General features: G+C 43.7%; 1 protein-coding gene across 3 annotated transcripts in view; it reads left to right on the forward strand.

The window, feature by feature from the left end:
- The window catches only part of COL5A1 (collagen type V alpha 1 chain), a 237,398-nt gene that overhangs the window by 146,763 nt on the left and 66,422 nt on the right, over positions 1-24,213 (forward strand). For all 3 annotated transcript variants that reach the window (XM_044992343.1, XM_044992342.1, XM_044992344.1), the window contains exons 18-27: positions 88-141; positions 1,850-1,903; positions 3,616-3,660; positions 7,339-7,392; positions 8,939-8,983; positions 10,044-10,097; positions 11,702-11,746; positions 12,934-12,987; positions 15,881-15,925; positions 19,053-19,106. In XM_044992343.1, the coding sequence (XP_044848278.1) occupies positions 88-141; positions 1,850-1,903; positions 3,616-3,660; positions 7,339-7,392; positions 8,939-8,983; positions 10,044-10,097; positions 11,702-11,746; positions 12,934-12,987; positions 15,881-15,925; positions 19,053-19,106 (504 nt within the window). The remainder of the gene's footprint in view (positions 1-87; positions 142-1,849; positions 1,904-3,615; positions 3,661-7,338; positions 7,393-8,938; positions 8,984-10,043; positions 10,098-11,701; positions 11,747-12,933; positions 12,988-15,880; positions 15,926-19,052; positions 19,107-24,213) is intronic.

Here is a 24,213-nt window from a genome sequence, read left to right on the forward strand (position 1 = left end):
GATCCCTCCTTGGCCCAGAGACTGATCAAAGTGGAAAGAGGTACAACAGTGAACAGAAATCTGGACTAACCTTGTCTTTTCTTGTAGGGTGACCGAGGTTTTGATGGGTTGGCTGGTTTGCCTGGTGAGAAGGGGCACAGGGTAAGTTCTCATTTCCACAACATCCTGGCGACAATCTTAAAAAGAGGAAAAAAAACAAACAAAATGTCCGTGCAACATTAGAAAGGGCTATTGAGCTCCCAAATGGACCAGGGCCGGGGGGAGTGATACGGTGCTCTGAGGCTGTTGGGAGTTGCGTGGAGTGTGGTTAGAACTGAGAGGGAGACATCATGGGCTGGCCGGTGTAAGAGGATTACAGATCTCTGTAGGAGTGCATAGGACATGTCATAAAAACACATCCAACCACAGTGTCCACATGGCAGGAAGCCGTTGAAAGCTTCTGAAGACACATGGGAGGGGGAAAAAAAACAGCAGACTTTTTGGAGGAGGTAACAAACCCCAGAAAAGTAGAAAAGAAGCAAGAAACGAAACCTGCTTTTATGGTGCCGTTGATGGAAACGCAGCCAAAAAAATGGGATTCGTCTGTGTGCTTTGTAATTAAGCAAGAAGCCAACTATTTTGGCAAGCAACCCCCCCTCCCCCACCCCAAGAATGTAACTATTACTTTATAAAGCAAGGGGGGAGTGTTTTTAGCGGTGGAGGAGATTACATGGTGATTACATGCTATGTTGGGGCGGAAAGGTAGCACATAAGGGCAATGTTTAACCAGCTAGAAAATGCTGTAATGTGTTTGGGTTGGAATGGTAACTATGCAATAAAGCCAAGGTCCCTGTTCTCAAAGAAGCTGCTGTGCGTACCTTAGTCACACTGGTTGGTTTTCGTACCCATTATGAGACGTCATGGGGCAGGTTTGTGATGGATTGTGCTAGTCCAGTGAAGCAGACCCTGTGAGTTCTGAGGCTGCTGTTATACTGTAGAAAGGACCCTGAGATTAAGATCTAGCCCTGGATGATAGAAAACGTGTCAGCCACAAGACATTTCCCATACACCCAACAGAATCTTGGTATCCCCCAATAAATCCCAAGTTAATTCAAGTTACAGGGATATTCAAATAACACAATCTCCCTGTTTGGTGGGGGGGAACAGGCAGCTGTTCTTTGCACAGGGATGGTTTCCTTCTTGCCAGTTTCACATCAGGGAGGGGCAGCTCAGGAGGCATGGTCATTATTAGTGAAACTGATCATGGAGGATAGGGCTGGCCCTAGGTTTGGTGAAGTGTCCCATGCAGGGCACCATCCAGCGTTCTTCTGGCTATGACCAAGTGGCCCTCACCTTTGCATACCCACAATACAACCCAGTTCCTGATGGTCTCCATAGACTATGGTGACATGTCTCCCTCCCTGCCCCCGCCACATACTTGTCATACACAATCTGCTCCTCCATTCCTGAAGCCCTGTGATCTTCCCTGCATGGACTGGGACGACAGGCGGTTGAGAAGCACAACTATCTCAGCAAGAAGTGTGGGACTGGAGAGACACGTGCGGGACAACTGTGGGACACGATCTCTCACTGTTCCGTGGCAAAAGGGGACCATGGATGTTGATTGAGGATGCTCCTCTGCCTGATGGATCACATGTGTGCACACGATAAATAGCGTAGTGGCCATAATTCTAATGGGTTTTTGAGTGTACTAGGAGATGGGGGGAAAAAACTGAGCACCTGGTCCCATGAAGGTTGGGGAGCAAAGCGGTGGAGCCTCACACCTGCTTTACATCATGAGGGAGAAGAGAATTGGCTTGGCTTCTCTGGGGATTTCCTGAAGTGGCTGATTCTAATCTTACATTCCTAGGGTGATCCAGGCCCATCAGGTCCACCAGGAGCACCCGGAGATGACGGGGAGAGGGTAAGTTTATCCCTGAATGCAGCTTCCTTTTGAATTCAGAACCAAGCCCTGTAAACAAGAAGCAGGTGTGATATCAGACATGTAATGAAAACAAAGAGCAAGCCAGTGCTGGCATGTTATTTAATGCAAAATGCTGATCATCTTAAATGTAGGTCTTGGGGTAGACTGGAATTCTGCATCCACGCAACATTAATACATGACTCATGACTCAGCCTACATTACAGTGGTTCTGAGCGGGTTCTCTGTTTGGCACTTGTTTTAACTAATGGCACTAAGCAATGGCACTGAACGGGGTTCACGGTGAAGGGAAAATGTAGAACTGGTTGAAATTTTTTCATTGAAACCCATTTTGATGTCTCTCCCTCCCCGCCCAAATGAAGATTTTTGTGGAAAATGTTTGGATTTTTCAGTGTTTCCCGTTTCTTTTTACTAGTAATGAAAACCTGAACAAGGCTGAGGTTTTTTCCCCCCCTTTCGCTTGCATTTTTCCTTTTATCTCCCTTTTTCGGTGGTAAAATAAAAAGAGGGAAAAGAAAGAAAAGAAAAAGAGATGTAATATTGGGGAGGAAGGGAGAGAGAAGGGATACAAATAAAAACTGAAAAATGTTTTCCAAAAGATTTTGGGGTTTTTTTGTCAGAAAAATGGACAGTTTTTTAAAAAAAAATTTCACCAAAAAAAAAAAAGAATGATTTTTTTCTTTGTGAAATACACTTACCTGCTCACCCTTCTTCAGTAAGCGCTAGTAAAATGCAACAAGGTCTCAGGGCCAGGAGTTCCAGACTCTGCTGGGGACTAAACATTAAAATGGTTTCTCATCCCACCTCTGGAATGGGTCATGTTAGCCTTAGACAAGTCACTCGTTTGTTTCCTCTCTAAAACAGGCCTGACACCTACCTATCTCATTGATAGCTGGTGAGGATTAATTAGTTAAGCATAAAGTGCTTTGGAGTTGAAAAGACCTAAGTATTATTATTATTATCCGTCAGCGGAACAATATGTACGGAGTATGTGATCAGTCTTAAATCCCAAGAGAGAAGAGGAATTGTTTGGAAAGGGAATGTGACGCAGATAGAGTCTGACTTGGAATAATGGGATGAATTTTATTAACAGAGGGTTTAAGATGAATATCAATATTGATTTCCTAGGCGTGATAGCCATCAGATTGTGAAATAGTCTCCCAGGTCAACTGAAGGGAGCCCCATTGTTTGAATAATTTAAAAATGAACCGGACAAAGCAATGAAGAATATTCTATGGGGAACAATGGGGCATTAGTAGGTGATGGAGCAGATGACCTAAAAATCACCCCATCTTTAAATTTCTCTAATCTAAGGAGCCAACAGGCTAACTTTAATTGCCATGTTGGCTTTTCTGTATTGGCTCCTCCGTTCAGTTAGTTACTAAATCAGCTGCTTATTGACACACAAGCCTTGAAGTGTTCCTACAATATCTCATCTGTTAACAAAATCCATCTTTATAAACAAACATGAATTATGAAACATCCTTATAGGATTTCTAATCGTCAGTAAATTCTGCACGCATGATATTAGTCTCCAGGCTTATGAGGACTTTCTTATGCACGACTACCACTTTATTACTCCAGGGAAGTTGGTTTTCTATGTGCTTATTATTTAATAAGGGTGAGACACCTACGATGTGACTGAAATGTAGCTGATTTTCTCTCTCTCTTTTTTCCCCTCCACTGCCAAATAGGGTGATGATGGAGAAGTTGGACCCAGAGGTCTACCTGGAGAACCTGTAAGTGCTTGCTAGTTCAAAATGTGGCCATCTCATTCTGCAGGACCTCAGTTATTCTGTAGTCCAGGGCTCCTATGGCTAATGCTGTGCTTTGTAGGGATAGTGGCAGATAGCCACATAGTGCTACACAGTGTGTTATATTAAATCTTCAAGGCAGTGAAGAGACAATGAAATCTATTTGTCACTTGCAGATCTGTTCTGTCTCTCCTGTTTACAGCCATTTCATAAATCGAGAAACATTTCCTCCAGTTTATTTATTCTTCCAACATTTTCAGCTAAACGTCTCAGTAGTTTTGTTTCCTTAGTGGCCTCCTAGTCAAAATGTAAAGTCCAGAATTTGAGCTGTGTTGCTTAGCAGCGATTGGTCAAGTAGGATGAGCAGAATTCCTCCAGCCTGGCTGTGGAGCGAATGGCTCATGGAAAGTGTACGTAAGCTTTGGTTTCAATGAGTATTCAAGCACACACAGGCTAAGCATTCGTTTTTCATGGGCATTCATGCCGGAAAAACTTGATCACACGAGTATTTGGGGGGAATGAACACTTGGGCCTTGTCTGGGCTGTTGAGACTACAAATACAAATTGGCTGTTAGACATCACTGTGTCACCTGACCCTGCTCAGAGTAGGGCCAAACGGCATGGTGCTTAAAATGCTAATGGCAGTTCCCAACCCACCTACACCAAAGCCATGATACTGTAAAGGCTTGCACAGATACTTAGCATGATGCCCTGTGAACTGGCGTCACGTGGTGAAAGCCTGGTCCCATTGTGAGTTTTGCCATTGACTTCAGTGGGGTCAGGATTCCACCCACAGGGCATAAAAGATAAGTCCATCTGCAAATCTTTGCAGGATAAGCTCCTGATGCTGCTAACCTGGGAGTAGCTGATCCAGGGTTAGCAATGGAGAGAATTCCCTATTGTAGACAAGGCCAAAAGGGGATGCTAACGTGACCAGAGCAAATGCAGTGTAGAAGTTCAACCCAATATTGCTAGAGAATGTTTTGCGGTACTGACTCAGCTCTCCCAAAAATTAATTTCTGCCAGTTTGAGAGGTCTAAAAGCACAGTTGCTACTAGCACCAAACATTTCTGACTTTATTGGCAACAACAAAAACATTTTCTGACAATAAGAAGATACCTCTATGCAATGAAATTGTCATTTCATTAAAATCAGCTTATTCTTGTGCCCAAAACACATTTTCTTAAGTAATTCACATCCATTTTAATACTATCGCATGCCATCAGCTTTGCTTTTATCATGTCCTGTTTTGTTGTTGTAAATACCTGATTAGTGATACCAGAGTAACTGACGAGAAATGTTGGGAACGTAGGAAAGGAAAGGGTTGGCATTTACAGACACTTTGGGACTAAATTATACATGAGATGTCTGATTAACTTCTGGGAAAGATTCATCAACCTAGCTATCTCCTTAATACATGTCTAAAGCAATAACGTCTGGGTTATTAACATCTTAAAAACATTTATATGCTCAGGTATTGCAGTAATGGAGGAGACATTTAGATGACAATAATGCACGCATGGAAACTATTTTTTGAGTAGTAGAAAAAAATGGCTGAAGGCCCAGTTGGGAGTAGGTAGAAATTATAATGTAAGAAGCTTTGGCTCATATGTATACTTCCCCAATCTGCATGAACATCTTCTAATGCCATCAGCCAAATCCTGGTCCCATCAAACCCAGTGTCAGTTTTGATGGTAGGGTATGGCCCTTTATGTTTTACTGCTGGCACCTTAGAATTTGTTCCTGTAGGCATCTAATTCCATTCTGCTGTCATTTGTTAAAATCCCTGAAGCCAATTCAGTCAAGGGAGTTGTTTTTCGGCGGCCCAGGCATGCAAATGGGTATTTTCCAGCTCTGCCAAAATATGCAGTCTATCAATGGTAACATGAGTGACCAATTGTACTTAAGCTTCAGTCTTTCCAGGCTCAGGGCCATGCGCTCTGTTTCAGTGTTAAAAACTATCATGTTTTATCTTGTAACCTTTTATTTTAACTCTTCTGTCCATCAATTAAACGTACTTTTCATCCATGACAATGAATGAACACCGGTATCAAGGGCTACATCTAGGCAGCAATAAAACCCCCATAGCAGTGAGTCCCAGAGCCTGGGTCAGTTCACCGGCTCGGGCTGCAGGCTTAAAAATACCAGTATAGACATTCAGGCTCATGGGCTCTGAGACCCTCCTCCCTTGTGGGGTTTCAGAGCCTGAGCTCCAGCCTGAGCCGGAACATCTGCACTGCTATTTTATAGCTCGCAGCCTGAGTCCTGGGATCCTGAGTCACTTCCCCCGAGCTTGGTGCGACAGGACTTTTATTTCTGGGTAGATGTATCCTAATGTAACGAAGGGCCTAGGTTTAAAAATGTGGCATTCACCAGACCCACATGCCCAGTCTGTCTACGTAGGGATCTGTCTGAGAGCTGAGCTAAGGTGCCTCGCTTTGAAAACTGAGCTTCCAAGCGTGGGCGTCTCAAAAGTGCCCAAGTGCTTTAGGAGCACACGTCTCACTCGCTGCCAGTGGGCCTTGTGGGCCTAAATCACCTCAGCCCTTTTGGAGATTCTCTCCCTGGTATTCATCTGTTAAATACAAGACTCAAACACAATTAACTCCCTGAGGTGGCCACTATGCCTCAAATAGTGTAAAGTTAGAAATGTGAGGTAATACCATGAGGCGTTTATTACCTTTGGACTTTTGGAAATACAAGTGAAACATACAATTGAGACCGAACGCTTTTTTTCCAGCCCTGCAAAGTTCGATAGCATTTCAGTGGCATAAATTAAATCCAGTGAGATTTGAAACACCCACCCCAGTGCTGCCTGCGCGGTGTGAGTTTATTTCACACAGTACTGTCCACCGAGCAGTACTTTGCTCTGAAGCATTTTGTAGGTCATTGCTTCCATAGCAGGAGAGTGCAGGAACAGGAGTGATTTAATCTGAAAGTGGGTTAAAGTGGGCCCTGTTCGAATATGAACAATAAATGTCTTCATCTATAGTGGCTATCCTTTTTTTTTTAAAAAGCATCCCCCCCCCACACACACACATGCTTTCTCTCTCTCTTTCAGTGATCCCCAAACTTTTTACCTCATGCCCCCCTTACCCCTGTCCATGCTGCCCCCCGGAGCTGGAGCCAGGAGTGGGTCTGGGGCTCCGGGAGGGGGGATGCGGACAGGGGTAAGGGGGCTGAGGCTGTGGCCATAGCTGAGTCCGGGAGCAGGGTGGCACTCCCTCCCCCCACCCCTGTGGGGGATGGCCTGGGTCCCAGCTGCGCCTCCCTGAATGTTCCTTGATGCCCCCTAAGGGGGCACACCTCACAAATTGGGGACCTCCACTCTATTTTATGGCAACATCAGTTTATAAAATTAGATCTGGAACATATGTTTTTGCAGAACATGCTTTAAAGCGTGTGATCCAGCAAGGTGCTGAGTAACATTAACTTTCACTGATTTCACTGGGAACAGAGGGTGCTCAGAACCACGCAGAAACAGACCCTAAAGAAGGTTCTATGAAGGCTTCGGCTAGGCAATATTTTTTTTTCCCCTGATTCTCTTAAGGCCTGAGCCAAAGCCCATTGAAGTCAATGCGAGTCTTTCCATCGACCTCAGAAAGGCTTTGGGTTGGGCTCTTCCTAACTGGAGCTTCTAAGCATATTTATTTCCGCCTGCAGGGACCCCGAGGTTTGCTGGGACCAAAAGGGCCACCGGGTCCCTCAGGACCACCGGTAAGTTGCACAGACCACTCCACATACCTGCTGTTCCTGCTATTCTGCTCAATAAGTTCTGCTGAGTTCTCTCATCAGAGCTAGCGTGTCCCACTGAGGCATTTAGGCAGATAATGCAGGAGGATAATTTTATGCATCTGTGTTGTGAAAGCAGGAGGTAGGGTGACCAGATGTCCTGGTTTTATAGGGACAGTCCCAATTTTGGGGTCTTTTTCTTATATAGGCTCCTATTACCCCCCACCCCCATCCAGTCACCCTGGCAGGAGGTGTAAAGGGAGAGTTAAAGCTCTAATGCCATATTCAGCCTTGCTTTGAGCCATCTTCAGTGGAGTCACACCCATGCATACCAAGGTGGAATTTGGCCATAGAGTAAATTAAACATCTAGCCCAAAGTTGAAAGGAAGAACATAACTTATTACCACGGTGGCTTTTCTATTAACTTTTGCCTGCGTGTTCTGAAGCCTGGTTTAATACAGTTTTTTCCCCCCCCGCTTTTCAATCTAAATCCAAGAAAAGAACATGCAGCTTTTCAGTCAGGCCTCTGAAAGAGATAGAGCTTAGTCAGGTTGTCTGTCTTAGGCTCCTCATTCCATGAAGTGATGGTGTAAGAACCAGCTCTAGGGATTGTCATGGATGATTGATCCCCAAGACTTCAACACTCTATGCCTCTAGCTGTTATTCCCTTTACTGGCAACAGTCATAGATTCTTATTCCCTTCATGGACCAGCCACTATAAGAGGACATGACACCCTTAGTCAGTGAGTTCAGAGGCCTTCAACTTCCATTGAAACTTGATGGGAGTTGAGGATCTGGTCCCTAAAGTGGCTTGTTTAGTAAGAGCGCACAATAAAAACTGATCTCTGGTCCTGTGCAAGGAATCAGCCTGTAGAATGCTGGACCCCCAGCTGGCCATAGACTTACCTATGATACTCCGTGAATGTCTGAAGCTGAATTTTTTTTCCTGGTTTCCATATATAAATTCCTTTCATTGCCAATAGAAGGAGGCTGCATTTTCTAAAGAACTGCAACATCTCTACGGGTGTCTCAACCAGCCTTCAGCAAAAACACCATCAAAAACACAGTGGGTCAAATCCTCACCTGGTGTAAATTAACATAGCTCTGCCTACTTCATCCATTGTCTTCTAATGTAATATCTTTCGGCCCACCATTTCTATAAATCTATCCACTGTTCAGAAACAATCTTCCTACAGTCAATATACAGTATTTGCACAATGGTGCTGATTTTTCTCTGCAAGCAGGTAAAGCCAATGGAAAAAATGTTGAAATGGCTTTTGGAAAAAATCCCCAAAAACCGAATAACCCAACAAAACAAAATAATCCAACAACCTGGCATGAATTCTTGGCACTAGCTGCTTTGCCAGGCACCTTTAGAAAAACATTCTGTTTCCACTCAGCTGTTCCTGTTAATCCAAAGGGCCACAGAGTATTTGGTTCATTTTTACTATATCTTCCTGCTATTTGGGGCTCAAAATAGCCAGATGTTTTCTCAGTTTAATGCTGTTTATTTTTTTTAATCCCTACTCAGGGTGTGACTGGTATGGATGGACAAACAGGCCCAAAGGGGAATGTGGTAAGTCTTCACTACTAACATCTATTTATTTATGTAGGTATGGTCAATCTTACAGTAGATTTGTAATCACTGTTTAGTCCCTGTTGATTTCAAAGCCAGTACAAGCCATGGAGAATATCTTCCTATGGTTAATGGAGGTGAATTTATTATAATTTGCAATGAAATTACATATTACATCCCTATGAAGATCAAACATTTTCATCATGATTTATGCTGTTACACCAAACAGCAAAATATAATCATTACATCAAGAAAGAAACTATATACTTTGTAGAATACTTTGTCATTACATGAGTCAAATTCACCTCTATGCAGAGGAGCCACTACAAATTCTAAGCATGGTTTAAGTTGGACTTAATTATTGTATAGGCTGGTCCTCTACAATGGTCCTTCACCCATCAATAATGCCTCCCCTGAGAAGACTGCCATATACATGTGGGAGGAAGTGTTGTCTAGTTGTGAGACCAGGACACTGGCAATCAGAACTCCTGGGTTCTTTTCCTGGATCTTGTACTCATCACTTGGCTATGGCATCTAAAGTGAGGACTGTGATCGTAATTCATAACTGGGCTGTGAGGATTGATTAATTTGATTTGTCGAATCCTTGAATGAAGGGTTACATACTTTTACACAAGCACTTAAGTTTGTATAATGTGTATATATGTAAGAGCAAAGTATTTTTTTATTATGGTTGTGATTTAAATAACTCTACCTTCCATGTCAGCATGCACAAATAAAATCTAAGAAGAAATGGTTTCTGTGGCTAAATAACTGAATTCAGTAGCATTTGGTAGCTGGTATATTCTGTTTCCAGCAGTGGCCACTAGGAGTGCTTTGGAGATAGGCAGTCACAGCCCTCCACAATTGCACAACTGAGAATGACAAATCCCTTCCTGACCCCTGCAATAATAGTCAGTTTACACCTAGTCGCATGAGAATTCATTACCCCTGCTTTAGCATGAGTTGATGTGTATATAACTGTTGGCCATAATGCTATGGATGGACATTATTACTGCTATGGTTTTGAGCTCCTTTCAGCTCTTGCTTTGCTTCCTGGCAGGGTCCTCAAGGTGAGCCGGGACCACCAGGACAACAGGGCAACCCAGGTGCTCAGGTGAGGCAAGAAACAGCTCTTCACCTTGATAGGAAAGAGTCGGGTTTATAGTTCTGTATGCGCTTTGCCCCCATCACATGTCCTGACCTGCAGAGTGGTTCAGATGGGACATCGCCCAAAGTGTTGACTAGTAATATGTGCATTTCCTAAAGGCGGAGCCTGGGCTCTAAATCTAAACAACCTCATTCTGGATCCACATTTTGCAGCTGGCTCCTGCTGCTGTAATGGACCGAAGCCGGATCCAGGCATCTCCTTGACTGAGGGAGTCAGGTATCTGGCTCTGAATCCAAATTTGCTGCACAGTATTAGCTCTGGTTTTTAATGTAATCATTATGGAAGCAGTAGGGTCCAGTGACTATAGGACTAGGAGTCAGGAGACCTGAGGACATATTCTTCAGTGCTGCTATTGAACTTCTGTGTAACCTTGGGCAAGTCACATCCCTTTTGGGTGCCTCAATTTCCCCATCTTGAAAACAATATTTATCATACGATCACAGGGCTGGAAGGAACCTTGAGAGGTCATCTAGTCCAGTCCCCTGCACTTGTGACAGGACTAAGTATTATCTAGAGCATCCCTGACAGGTGTTTGTCCGACCTATTCTTAAAAATTTCCAATGATGGAGATTCCACCACCTCCCTAGGCAATTTATTGCAGTGATTAACCACCCTGACAGTTAGGACGTTTTTCTTAATGTCCAACCTAGACCTCTCTTGCTGCAATTTAAGCCCATTGCTTCGTGTCCTATTCTCAGAAGTTAAGAACAACAATTTTTCTCTCGTCTCCTTGTTAACAGCCTTTTAGGTACTTGAAAACTGTTCTCATGTCCCCTCGCAGTCTTCTCTTTTCCAGACTAAACAAACCCAATTCTTTCAATCTTCTCTCATAGGGTGACCAGATGTCCTGATTTTATAGGGACAGTCCCGATTTTTGGATCTTTTTCTTATATAGGGTCCTATTACCCCCCACCCCGTCCCGATTTTTCATAGTTGCTGTCTGGTCACCCTACTCATAGTTTGTGTTTTCTAGACCTTTAATCATTTTTGTTGCTCTTCTCTGGACTCTCTTCAATTTGTCAACATCCTTCCTGAAATGTCGCACCCAGAACTGGACACAATACTCCAGTTGAGGCCTAATCAGTGCGGAGTAGAGTGAAAGAATTACTTGTCGTGTTTTGCTTACAACACTCCTGCTAATACAGCCAAGAATGATGTTTGCTTTTTTTGCAACACTGTTACGCTGTTGATTCATATTTAGCTTATGGTCCACTATGACCCCAGATCCCTTTCCGCAGTGCTCCTTCCTAGGCAGCCATTTCCCGTTTTGTATGTGTGCAACTGATTGTTCCTTCCTAAATGGAGCACTTTGCATTTGTCCTTATTGAATTTCATCCTAATTATCCTCATTTGTAAAGCACTTTCAGTTCTATGGATGAAATAAGATATCTAAAAATGAAGTATTATCATCTTCTGTGAGACATTTCGATAACTATTGGAAATACCAAGTCATTGAAAGCGTTAGAAGGACGCTACACTGAGGTGCTGCAAAATACATTTAGAATGATTAATTTGTTTCTTAATGACCCTCCCTTTTTTTCTTTTCACAGGGTCTTCCAGGCCCACAGGGTGCAATTGGTCCACCAGGCGATAAAGTACGTTAATACACTGCAGCTGTGACATAAGTCAGCTGTTGCCATTAATATGCATTTGCCTCTTCAGATACTTCCTTTTCCCTCATGCAACATCTGTTTACAGCTGTATGCCTGAAGGTTTAATATCTCCTGCTCCAGACAGGGCAGAGAGGAGGAAATGGAGTTTGTCTCTAATTCATAATATTTGTATTCACATCCAATTTTAAGAGAAACATTTTGAAGACAGCCTATGTAAAATGTTAGGAGATGACTTAAAATTGTTTGTTTCTGAGGCTAAATATGCAGAGCTGTATAAAGGGATAACATTTGTAAGAGCATGGGGATTCAGAGAATTTAATGAGGATCTTCCCCCAGGGAGATGTGCCAAGTTGCACCGACTTTCCGTTTTTGCTTAATGTACTGCTCTCACTGGACAAATTCTTCCCTCCCACCCATGCCACACCATGGACTTTAAATCAGGCAAAATGTTGCCCACTGGAATGACGGGACTATTTCATGCTCCCGAGTTCATTTGCATAACTCCCACTCCACTGACTTCCTTGGCATGTATCATTTACCCCAACACTGGAATTCCCCTTATTGTACAGTGTTATGGGATCATTGACCAAAGGCTGTCCCGGAGAAAAATGAACAGAACGAATTATCATTTTAAAGGATAAAAGTGTTTCTTGTTTAATTGCTCAAGTTGTGTCAGTACAGCCTCTCATTGACACGGTCAAGGGATCAGGATTCCTATTATGAAAGGAAAGTAACATAACTGTATTAAAACAAGAAGGGGGGGGGGAAATAGGGCAGCCCCACATTCTTTCCATTTGTCCTAATTGTTGGTTTTTCTATTATGTGATTGTATGTGCTGTGGGCCCAGTTTTCCAGCACCCTGCACCTTGCGTGGTCATTGACATCAGTGCAAAATGCTGCCCAGTCAGGATGACAGCATTTTGCACCAACCGTGCACTCAGTTTGCACTGGTGTGAAAGACGGGGCAGGATCAGGCCCTCCTTATTGAGCCATTGCATCTTTCCTAAAGGAGCTACCTTTACATACAGCATTTGCAAGACCAGGTTCAGACAAAGCAAAAGATGTGCCTGTAACATGGTGCCCTTTGTTCTCTGACTGTCAGTGTTTAATACCCTTCATGGGGACATTTGTTGCTGCAGTGATTCTGATTGTTGTTGGGTATTTTTTAGGGACCTCTGGGTAAACCTGGTCTTCCTGGCATGCCCGGTGCAGATGGCCCTCCGGTAAGTAGTCTGTTCCTAGGGTACCCCACCCAGCTTACCCACTAGGGACCTGATGCTGTATCCCTATTGCAGCCAGGCTCCTTGGGAGTTCAGTACCGCTCAAGGTTTACAAGATCAGGCCTCAGCCAGAATTTACACAAACGTCTCGGGCACGTTGCAGGGTTTGGTTCTCCTCTAGCCCCACACTACCGGGCTGGTTCTTCTGTGTGTTGCGCACCTACTTCAATTCCCATCAATTCTAGCCAGAGTGGAGAGTGCTCAGCCGCTCTCAGGATTGCCCTGGTAATAATCATTTTCAGTAAACAACGGAGTTAGTAAGGAATGGGCATCGTTTTAACACACACTATGGATCCTGCTAAATCCCAGTAGTTCATATGAAATGCATGCTTGAGTGTATTGAACGGAGCACTAGCACTGTGAGGGCACCTCAGACCAGCCCCTGTAAATGGGGCGATGCATGTTGTGAATAAAAATGAATCCTTTTACCTGCACCATAGGGTTGAATTCAGTTGCTCTCTCAATCCCCGCCTGTGGTGCTTAGAACACCGAGGGTATGTCTACACGGCAATTAAAAACCCGCGGCTGGCCCAGGCCAGCTGGTTCAGGTCACGGGGCTTAAGCTATGGGCCTGTTTAATTGTGGTGTAGACATTCAGGCCCTACACCACAATTAAACAACCCCTTAGCCTGAGTCCGAGTTAGCTGGCCCAGGCCAGCCATGGGTGGCTGATTGCAGTGTAGACATACCCTAAGTGCTTCTGCAATGCAGGTAGTAAGAGCAACCTGAATTTCACATTAGAGTTCTCTTCTAGCAGCCTCATGATAATCCTACTTTAAACATTATCCGTTCTTGGAAGCTGCTGCTGAAAATCTCTGGCCTTTAAACTCGATCAAATTTTTTACACACCAAGGAGACGTCCGATTTTAAAAGCAACAAACGTTAAACGGTTACATTCCCTAACGTAAATGCAGAACATGCTGAAAAGTTACATTTTCTATCTGGGGATTATCCTTCCCACTCGGGGAATTTAGCTGTCTCATAAAAATGTTAGCTGAGTCAACAGAACAGAGTCTCTTTAAGGCTGTTGCTCTTGGTGTGAAATTCTCAGAGCAGCCTCTGTTGGTGCTGCTCGGTTATAAAATCTGTCAGGTCTAGTTTGTATGTAGACTAAGGGTCATATCTCCTCTTCAGTGTGCACACACAGCTCCGTTTGTTCTCATTGGGAACTGTGTGGCCTGAAGATCGTCTAGGGCAGGTTTTAAGTGGGAGTGTTGTACCGTCTTAAGGAATAACAGGAAGCCCAGATGCTCTGTAGTAATCGGACTCTTAAAATATGTGGCATTTACTAAATTCCTTTTAAAAATCCCCCAAATCATTTGGCATCTCGCTGCAAGGCCCAACAAAGTCCCTTCTCAGTTATCGATCACAGGGCTGGTAATGAAGCTGCACTTTTTGAAATTGGTGACGATATGATATACAGTGCAGATTTAGACCTCGGCCAGGACTTCCGTTGACACCCACCACTGCACCAATAGATCTAGAGATGAGTAAATTGGTGCAGGCACCGTTTTGTGCCCCCAGATGTGTATGGGTGCTGTTGATGCCCTTTAGATATCTGGCTACATCACGGCACCTTCAGATATCAAAACAGCAGCATATATTTGTGAGTATAAAAAGGGAGGTTAGTTTTCTTAAAAATCAGATCCTTTGTATGAAATCCTGCGGGTCTGATGTTCTCCTTTATGCAGGGTGATCTTGGGAAATGGTTTATGGTTATGCTTGTTAAGTGGTTGCAAGAAGGTCATTGGCAGGTTCAGACAGGAGGTTGCTGATGAAAACCTACTTACTGCAGAGGTACTTAGGGCTTTGAGAGTGTGTGGTCTGGGTGCCCTCATGTTTCTTTCATACGAAAAGATTATGAATGTGCATTATGTGCCACAGCTAAGAGGTTAATGTCTTTGTGCAGACACTGCAAACCCAAGAGGGATGTTTTGCCTTGGCAGTGTGTTTGGTCCTTTAGTAAGCAAATCCGTTGCAAAGGCACTCATTGGCTCTTCACAATGCTTCACTAGTGCACTGTGCTTGATTAGAAGCAGTTTTTCAGGATGGAAAATGGTACTTTTGTTTTGTACCGATAGAAATCTCAACAAAAGGCTTCTAAAGACACTGAATAAGAATGTGTTGGAAGCTACAGGACGTTGGGTTATTCAGCTCCCAAGCTCAAGAAGAAAGCCGACCAGTGTCCAGACAGTCAGCATGCAGTGGGGATGCAGGTTAACTGAGTGTTTATCATGAGATCATGCAACTGATTCCAGTAATTAGCAAATGATTCAGTGTGGAGATCTGACCATCACAGCCTTCCCAACATACTCTCCAGGGTTGTACAACTGGATTTTTTTCCCATCACCAACCTAATGACAGCAAATATCAGGAGCAAAAGTGGCCTAGTGATTAAAACACGGGAGTGGGATCCAGAACTTCTGAGTTTTATTCCTGACTCTGCCATGGACTTGCCGCATGGCCTTGGGTGTGACATTTAGCCACATTGTGCCACAGTTCCCTCTTCGCAAAATAGATACATGGCTAGTTGCCCAACTCACAGAGGTGTTGCGAGATGTTACTGATATTTGCAAAATGTCTTGTGCTGCGCAGATGCAAGGTGGTGTAGCAGTGTAAAGTAGAATTCCACTAAGGGACCATTGCAGTCCCCTTATGTTGGGGAGCACTCATGCAGGTAGATCTGTTGACCCCAACGGGACCACTCGCATGAGTAAGTGCTCACTAATGTGTAAGGATCCCCTTGGAAATAGAGCAAAACGGATGGTCAGTTTCCAAAGCAGTGATCTGATTATTAATCTCCCCTCCCTCGTTTGTCTGTCTGTTTTATTAATAGGGTCATCCTGGCAAAGAAGGTCCTCCTGGTGAGAAGGGGAGTCAGGTATGTGTTAACCAGACCCTCATCATTCTTATTTAGTGTCACTGAACGCGGAGGAAGAAATTAATCCCCATGCAATGTTAGGCGTTGAGCAGATGACTTCATTGCCTTGGAGGCATTCAAGTGCTCTGGTCAGTTCTGAAGGAGAGAGGCCTTGTCTATACTTGGAAGGATTTGCTTAGATAGTTATACCTGCAAACTGGCACTATACCGGCAAACCGGTATTAGACTGGTAGAGCTATACCGGCAAAGCCTCCGAGAGTTCTTTTGCCGACATAATTTATACCTGTTCCCCGAATGAAATAAGCTAGACTGGCAAAAGGGCTTTTTTGACGGTATAACTGCATCTACATTAGGGCTTTCGCGAGCACAGCTATGTCAGCTAAGCTGGAGGGATGGGGGTGTTTCACACTCCTAAGGGACATAGCTGTGCTTGCAAAACTTTTGTTAAACATGTGCTGGGAGACGGTCGCGTGATTTGGCCGTACTGCTTTTTGAAACACCAATGAGAAACTGAAAAATAAGTGGGCATGGGCCAGCAGATGTGGCAAGAATAAGAAGCCACCAACCCTGCTCCTAGAACCAAGTTCAAGTCATCTGTCTGTGCGTTTCTTTTAATGTTCTTTCTACTTCTTCCACTTTCTGGCTTTGTCTAGAAACAAAGGAACAAAAATATTACTGCCCCCCCCACCCTCTGTTTGGAAATGCCCCAGGAATGGTGATCTTGTGAGATTTGCAGCTCATTTAGAAATCTAGATAAACTTGGACGTTTTTCCTGCCTGAACTTTCGGAATCTAAGATGCGTTTTGATTGTTTTCTCACTTGTGATTTTGGCCACAGGGGATGAGGAGGAAGGAGTCATGGGACAATTGCAGCTTGTCTATAAACCTGTAGTTGCACTAGAGATCTGGTTAGCAGCATTTTCTATCCCAGCTCTCCTGGCAAGCAGCACTGAAAAGCTTCCCAAACATGTAAACAGAAACCTGTGAAGGGGAAAGCTGTTAATCAGACACAAATAAATATCCTCAGTGTTGCAGAAATTTAATTTTTAAAAAAATTAATATTCTTTTCTTTCTAGTTTGCCCCTATGTCAAAGTCCCTCTTTAACAATACTTTAGAAAACATTGCTCAGAGTCCTTGAATTATATGGTTGTTAGTTTGTCTGGGAGATTTACCATCTGTGTTCCTGCTGTGTCCATTCAGTTGAAAAACATTACATTTGTCAAAAGGATTTTATTAGAGTACCGTCCAGTTTGATTGAAGCTCAACCTAGCATTGCATAGGTACTGTGTAGAGCAGGAAAATGATGCCTGCAACCTTGACGGGGGCTACTCCTCCAGCTGGCATCACGTGAGGCTAGGAATTCAAATGTTCATATCTGTAGAATATTAAAACCCAATAAACAGTCCTGCACTCACTCGCAAACATCAGAGAGTCATCGGGTGTCAGGGTAAAAGTCCAGATCCAGGCTATAACTTTCTCCATGAGTTATTACTTAAGCAGTTATGATCTCAGAGCAGTGTTTGTGCTGCTAGATATGTTTCAGTTGACCCTAGCATGAGGTCTGAGACTCCAACAGACCCCAAGAAGCATAGATCCTTCAGCTCAGTCTGGCTGTCAGGCTGGGAAAAATTATCCAGAACTCTCTTAAAGAAATGGAAGAGTATTTTTCAGTTAATTGAGCAAAAGAAAAAAATTCAGTTGAAAATGTGATTGATTTACCAAGTCATAATACAGCACTATAGCGATGGTGCAAGGTCCTTACAAAGTTACCATGGAGTGTGTCCATCTAGGTTTGGCAATAACTAAATTCTGCCCTTGGAGTCAGTGATGACTAGCTGGATTCATAGTTTTGAATGCTAGAAGGGACCATTATGATCATCATAGTCTGCCCTCCGGCAAAATCCAGGCCAAAGAACCTCACCCGAAAATGTCTGTATCAAGCCCATAACTTCTGTTTGAGCTACAGCTCATCTTTTAAAAAGACATCCAGTCTTGACTTAAAGATTTCAAGTGCTGGGGAATCCATCACATGCCCAAGTAAGTTGTTAATGACCCTCCCTGTTCAAATTTGCCTCTTATTTTTAGGCTACATTTGTCTAGCTTCAGCTTCCAACCATTGGATCTTATGAATAGAGCCAACATTATAATCAGAGACCAGCTAGACTTGAGGGCATCCAGTGCATCTTCTTGTACATGAAGGATTGGTCCCTGTTGCACATGTGCTAATGTTTCATGCTATTTAGGTTCACATGTGCCACATGATGGGGTTTCCGCTGCTTCCCTTGGGAGTTTATTCCACATGTTCTGGTATAGATCTCATTGTCTGTAGTTTTCTGGATCTAGGGATCCTAGGCTCATAAGTCCCATTTTCAAAAGTGATGCAGGAATTTACAAGTCTAAATCTCATTGAAAGTCCTAAATCACTTTTGAAAATGGGACTTAGGCCCCTAAGTTCCTTCAGCACTTTTGAAAGTTTCACCCATTAAGTCTAAATTTTCAATTTTTAATTTTATTCCATTGCTCCATAGGTGTTGGAACTAGAGGTGCGGGGGTGCTGCAGCACCCCCCGGCTTGAAGTGGTTTCCATCACATACAGGGTTACAGTTTGGTTCAATGGCTCTCAGCACCCTCACTATACAAATTGTTGCAGCCCCCCTGCATTGCTCCTATTTTATTATTCTTGAAGCTAGAGCTAGTTGAGGGGAAAAAGAGAAATTCACATTTTACTTCCCCTCTTTTTTTTCAAAATTTTGACAGTCTAAAGTTTTCAAATTTGACAATGCTACACCTTGAATTTTGAAAAATTCTGACCAATTCTACAGTTGGTTGGGAAAAGGCAAGAAAAGAATTGTGGACATTTAAACGATTTTTTTTAATTTCATCATGAGTTTGTAGCTAATCAGTATAGCAGTCACACAGATGGTATCTCCTCTCTCTATCTTCTGTCCTGTGCTCAGACCACAGAGCAACATGATCTAGCCTCTTCTAAGCACAGCTGACCTCCCATATGCCTTCTATTCAGCCAGCCACACAGTTTCCTGTGCAGTTCAGGACAGACAGTTTATCAAAAAGTTCCACCATTGCTATATCTTAATGTTGTTTTGTCATTGTTGTTTTTAAATCACAGGGTCCAACGGGACCTCAGGGCCCACTTGGATATCCAGGACCTCGTGGCGTCAAGGTAAGGAAGATGGGAAGGCAGGAACACACACCTACGTCTTTATTTCTGAGCTGAATTCTGTGTTTTGTGTTCGAGGTAGAGGTCGCCATCTTGGAACTCACTGAGTTTGACAGCAGCCCCTAAGAAGAATTTTTTTCTCCTTACTCTTAGCAAATCTTTCTCTGGCTTAAAAAGGGTTAACAACTCTGGTTATATGTAAATGGAACTAGGGAATGGCCATATAGAAGGGATAGCGCTGCAAGAGCGCTGGAAGAAATCTAGAAGATTAGGTGGTGAATCAGTTAGTTGGGGAGGAACCTATAGGTATTACAGATGAGTCTAAAGGCCACCCAGCAGCATTACCACTAACTATGGATGTGATACCTATGGTAGATGTGTTATCAGTGAGCCTAGCAGAAACTTAGATGTCTTACTGCGAGGTGTAGCAGAAACACTGGAGCACTAGTGTTCAGTCATACTTACCATTTGATCAATTCCTTTGGCCTGACTTATCAACTCAGGCCTAGTAGAAATATTACTCCACTGCTCTCTGGAAGAGATTCAGATGGATTTTTATTCCCACGGAACATGGCACAGTTCCATCACAATCACTTGCTGTTGGAAAACAAAACAAATCTCTGCCTGTACATGAAGATTTTAACAGGCTGTGACTGTTAATGAAACAAAATAGCCCAATATTAAAACAAAACACGGTGTGTCTGTGTGCTCAGAGTACTCTGAAATCGTGTTATTTGAAGCCAAGATTTCTCTGCGTGTGATTTAAACTCGCATCCCATTCTCTCTCACTGAATTGAATTGCAGTTCTTCAGCTCGCTCCTGATATCTGCAGTGTGTGTACATTGATAAGAAGGTAGTGGGTATTTTCCCCCTACCACTCTGATTCTTAATCCTGCGTCTAACTCTGTTAACTCTGCCCCCATCTAACTGTGAAACTGCAGGGTTCCATGCTCATGAATACAGATACTGGATCAAGGCTAAAGATGAAGTGAAAACTGATTCAAACCCTCCATACATTTTCCCAGCAGCACAAAGCCACTCACTCTTCCGTTTCCAAAAATTTAACTAGATTTATTTAACCAAAGCATGTTTTCGTCTCATGTCTTGCAGCGCAGCAGATTGAGACTTAGTGGTCCATTAAGGAATGGTTTTCCATTATGCTTACTGCTAAAGTGGAACTGTTCCTAATTACAGTGATATAGAGAAAGTGTGTTGTCTGCACAATCCTCAGTGTTTACCAAAAATGTTTCGGTTCCCTCAGTCAGCGTGCTATTAATCGAATAAAGCTTCAGTTCTGGGAATCAAAGAACAGCGTCTCTCCTTGGACTTGCCATCATCAATCATTAGATCTTGTCCATCCAATCAGAATTCTCTCCTGCTGTGTGAATTCACTGCACTTGAAATTCATTTGTATTTTTTGCATGCAGGAGGGGTTGGGGGAGGACATTAAATATATCTTGGGTAAAAGTACATTCATTTTTAAAGAGCTCTTTTTGTTGATATAAGAGTTACATTGCATATATACAGCCATAAGATGTGTGTTCCCTGTGGTGAAATTCTGGCCTGCTTTTCCTGAGGGAAAATCAATGTGCAGGAAGCTTCTTACTTCTTGCCCCAAGCAAGGCAAGACATGGACCTAGCAATGCTTTGAATGACAAAGGGACTCACTCACGCCTTTGGCACCCTTGGCTGCTTTCAGCTGCAAGCACTAGGGGATGCAGCAGTAAGGCACACTGCTGAATCTCCCACCTTCCACTCCTTGAACCAGTCTGCCTTGATGTTCCATTGGGTCCCTGATACCCAGCTTCCCCCTTTCCAAGAGGGCCTCATGTACTTAAGGGCAGAATTTGGCTCACAAAGTCTTCAAAACTCAGAATAGAACTTGCGGCCCCCAAGCTGTAAGAAACCACAGCAGCCAACTGAGAATTAGCTCTCAAAATCCATTCGTATTGACTGTCTCACATATTGATAGTCTCCAGTCTCTCGACAGACACACACAGTATGATCAATCCACTGCAGCTCAGTGAGTACGCTGGACCAAAGGTGAAAACACAGCAGTGATTTGCAGCTGCATATGACCAGACTTCCAGAGTTCCTTATTGTCCAGGGTTACCTCCTCCTACGTCCTTCAGCCATCAGTGCATGAGCAGCTAGACTCTGGCAGCTATAAGCAACCAAGGGTCAAATAGACAGGGAAGCGTGAAGCAGTTGCACCAGCTAAATCTAGGTCAGGGGTCAGCAACCTTTCAGAAGTGGTGTGCCGAGTTTTCATTTATTCACTCTGATTGAAGGTTTCACGTGCCAGTGATAATTTTAATGGTTTTAGGTCTCTTTCTATAAGTCTATATTATATAACTAAATTGTTGTATGTAAAGTAAATAAGGTTTTTGAAATATTTAAGAAGCTTCATTTAAAATTAAATAAAAATGCAGAGCCCCCCCAGACCAGTGGCCAGTGAGTGCCACTGAAAATCAGTTTGCGTGCCACCTTCGGCACATGTGCCATAGGTTTGCCTACCCCGATCTAGATGTAGTGCAGGCAGGCACTGTATGTAAACTTCCGATACACACTGCCATAGCAACTTAGGGAACTGTGCCCCATGTCACAACCACTAAAATAAAATAAGGCCAAAATTCCACCTTCTGATGCATGTGCAGGACAGTGAGAGGAAAGGGAGCAGGGTGGGTGCATCCACAGCAGAACTCTTCAATAAGGTTGCAATACTAACCAAAAAGTGCACAGGCTAAATTCTCAGTTCATGCTTGGGCTCGGTTGTGCACATGCTTACCTCAGGCATCTGGGTAGGAGGGACAAGTACAAGATGTACTTGAAACCCCCTCAATTAGATACTTGGATTGTTAGCTCCTTGGTGCAGAGACCATCCTTTGGTTCTCTGTACAGCACCTAGCACAGTGGGTCTTGGTCCATGAGCAGGGTTTTTAGGTGCTACAATCAAACAATTAATAATAATACGTCATGTTCCTGACACGTGTATCCTTTGGACTCACTATTCATTCTTTCCCTTTCCATTCTGTTCAGTGCCCTAGTGTTGATTGATTTAAATATCCATACATAAATAAACCCCAAAAGTTTGGCAGGGGTAGAAATCCTGCTTCAAGGCATAAGCCAACTTCTCTAAGTGATGGAGTTTAGGAAGAAATTTTCCCCGGGAGCAGGTTATTCCTTAGCCGCCTATTTCAGGGTTTCCTTCACCTGCTTGTGAAGTAGCTGGTACCGGCCACTGTTGGATATGCGATGCAGGGCTAGACGGACCACAGCTCTGATCCAGTATGACAGCTTCCTGTTCTCCAGTTTTCCTAGGCATTCTTCCCGGCCAGTAGCCTCTCTCCCGGATGATCAGTCATCTCATTCCATAGTGCTGTTCCGCTTACCTCTACTTATTCAGTACAGGACCAGTGAGTCTGAAAATGGGGGAGTTGCCCTGCATTCATATAATTAGTGAATATGGTGCTGCATTAATAATGGACAAGTATTCTTAGGCTTCGTGCTTTCGCATACTGGTTTTAGCTTTATATTCGCTACATTTCCACACACACCCCCTGATCTCTAACGCCCCATTCCCCACCCCTCCAATTTTCCCAACTCTGTCGTGGATCTTGGTGTCGGCAGCGTTTTGATTAGACGTAATGCCTTGGGGACTGAGTACAGGAGAATAGCAAACAAGGAGACAAGTCACCTCCAGGGGAAGGAGCATAGTGCTAGATAATACTTGACTGTCTCTTGAATCCCGAGACTAGTACTATCGTCAGGAAAATTACATCTTCTTCACCCTGTCCATTTAGTGCTAAGGATCTCTGCTGTTGGAGGCTGATTAAGTAGCAGAGTGCTTGAGAGTGTCCATTCAGTGTCATTTCACACAGAGGCAATCATAGGTTACACATTATGCTTCTTCAGGTCCTAGTTGCGCTAAAGATTTATCCTGGTTTCAAAGCCGGCTGGGCTGTGGAGGGATGACTGCTGTGCTGAGTTATTACATCAGGCTGGGAGCATAATGTGTTTTTACCACAAGATGGCACTTGGCAAACTGAGTCTCAGTCGAGAGCCCGCCAGCTTTAGCCCCTTGTAATGTCTTTCTCCAGAATCGTGACCATCAATAAATGGTATGAACGTTAAGCATGAATTCGAATGATTCTGCTCTGCCCTTGCCAGACATATACAGATGAATAGGTGGTTTATAAATGGTCCTGAACATTTTCATTTGACTGCAGTGTGGTTATGTCCATTCATACTTAGCTGAGGATCTGGCCCTCGGAAAACAATTGCTGCTGTTTAGTTTGAAGTCCCACCTCAACCAGTGGGTCAGTACGAAAGGGTGGAATCTTGGCCCCATTGAAATAAATGAGGATTTTTCCATTGACTTTCAAGGGTACGTCTACACTGCAGCTGGGAGCATGCTTTCCAGTGCGGGTAGACAGATGTGCTAGCTCTGCTCAAGCTAGCAGGCTAATAATAGCAGTGTAGCCAGGGATGGCATGGGTAGTGCCTGGGGCTAGCTACCCAAATATGCTGGGAGGGTTTGTATTCAGGCAATTAGCCCAAGCTGCTGCCTGTACTACCCGCAGCTATTTTTAGTGCACTAGCTTGAGCAGAGCTAATGTGTGTCTGTCTGCCCATGCTCATAAGCGCATTTCCAGCTGCAGTGTAGATGTTTCTTTTGGTGAAATTCATTCACCCCTATAGCCAATGCACAATGGAGGCGAGTGTCGCACTAAAAAGGAGCCAGAAATCTGCAGACTCTTTGCTGGGTGAATGCTACAAAGTAATAAAGGAAGACGTTGTGAATGTGTGTTCAGTATTTTTTTCAAATGAATTCACTTCAGCATAGGGTGACCAGCCAGCAAATATGAAAAATCGGGACAGGGGGTGGGGAGTAATAGGAGCCTATATAAGGGAAAAGACCCCAAAATCAAGACTGTCTCTATAAAATCGGGACATCTGGTCACCCTACTTCAGCAGTGTCTGTACCCCTTTTGCACTTAGGTAATATCTTAGTCAGCTCCGTTTACTGGCAGGAGGTTTTGGTGAAAGTTGCCTATTTTAAAGTGAATTTTTGGAAAACCTTTTCAGAAAGCAAACTTCCAATCATGAA

The sequence above is a fragment of the Mauremys mutica genome, chromosome 18 (assembly GCF_020497125.1).
Source record: "Mauremys mutica isolate MM-2020 ecotype Southern chromosome 18, ASM2049712v1, whole genome shotgun sequence".
NCBI lineage: Eukaryota > Metazoa > Chordata > Testudines > Geoemydidae > Mauremys > Mauremys mutica.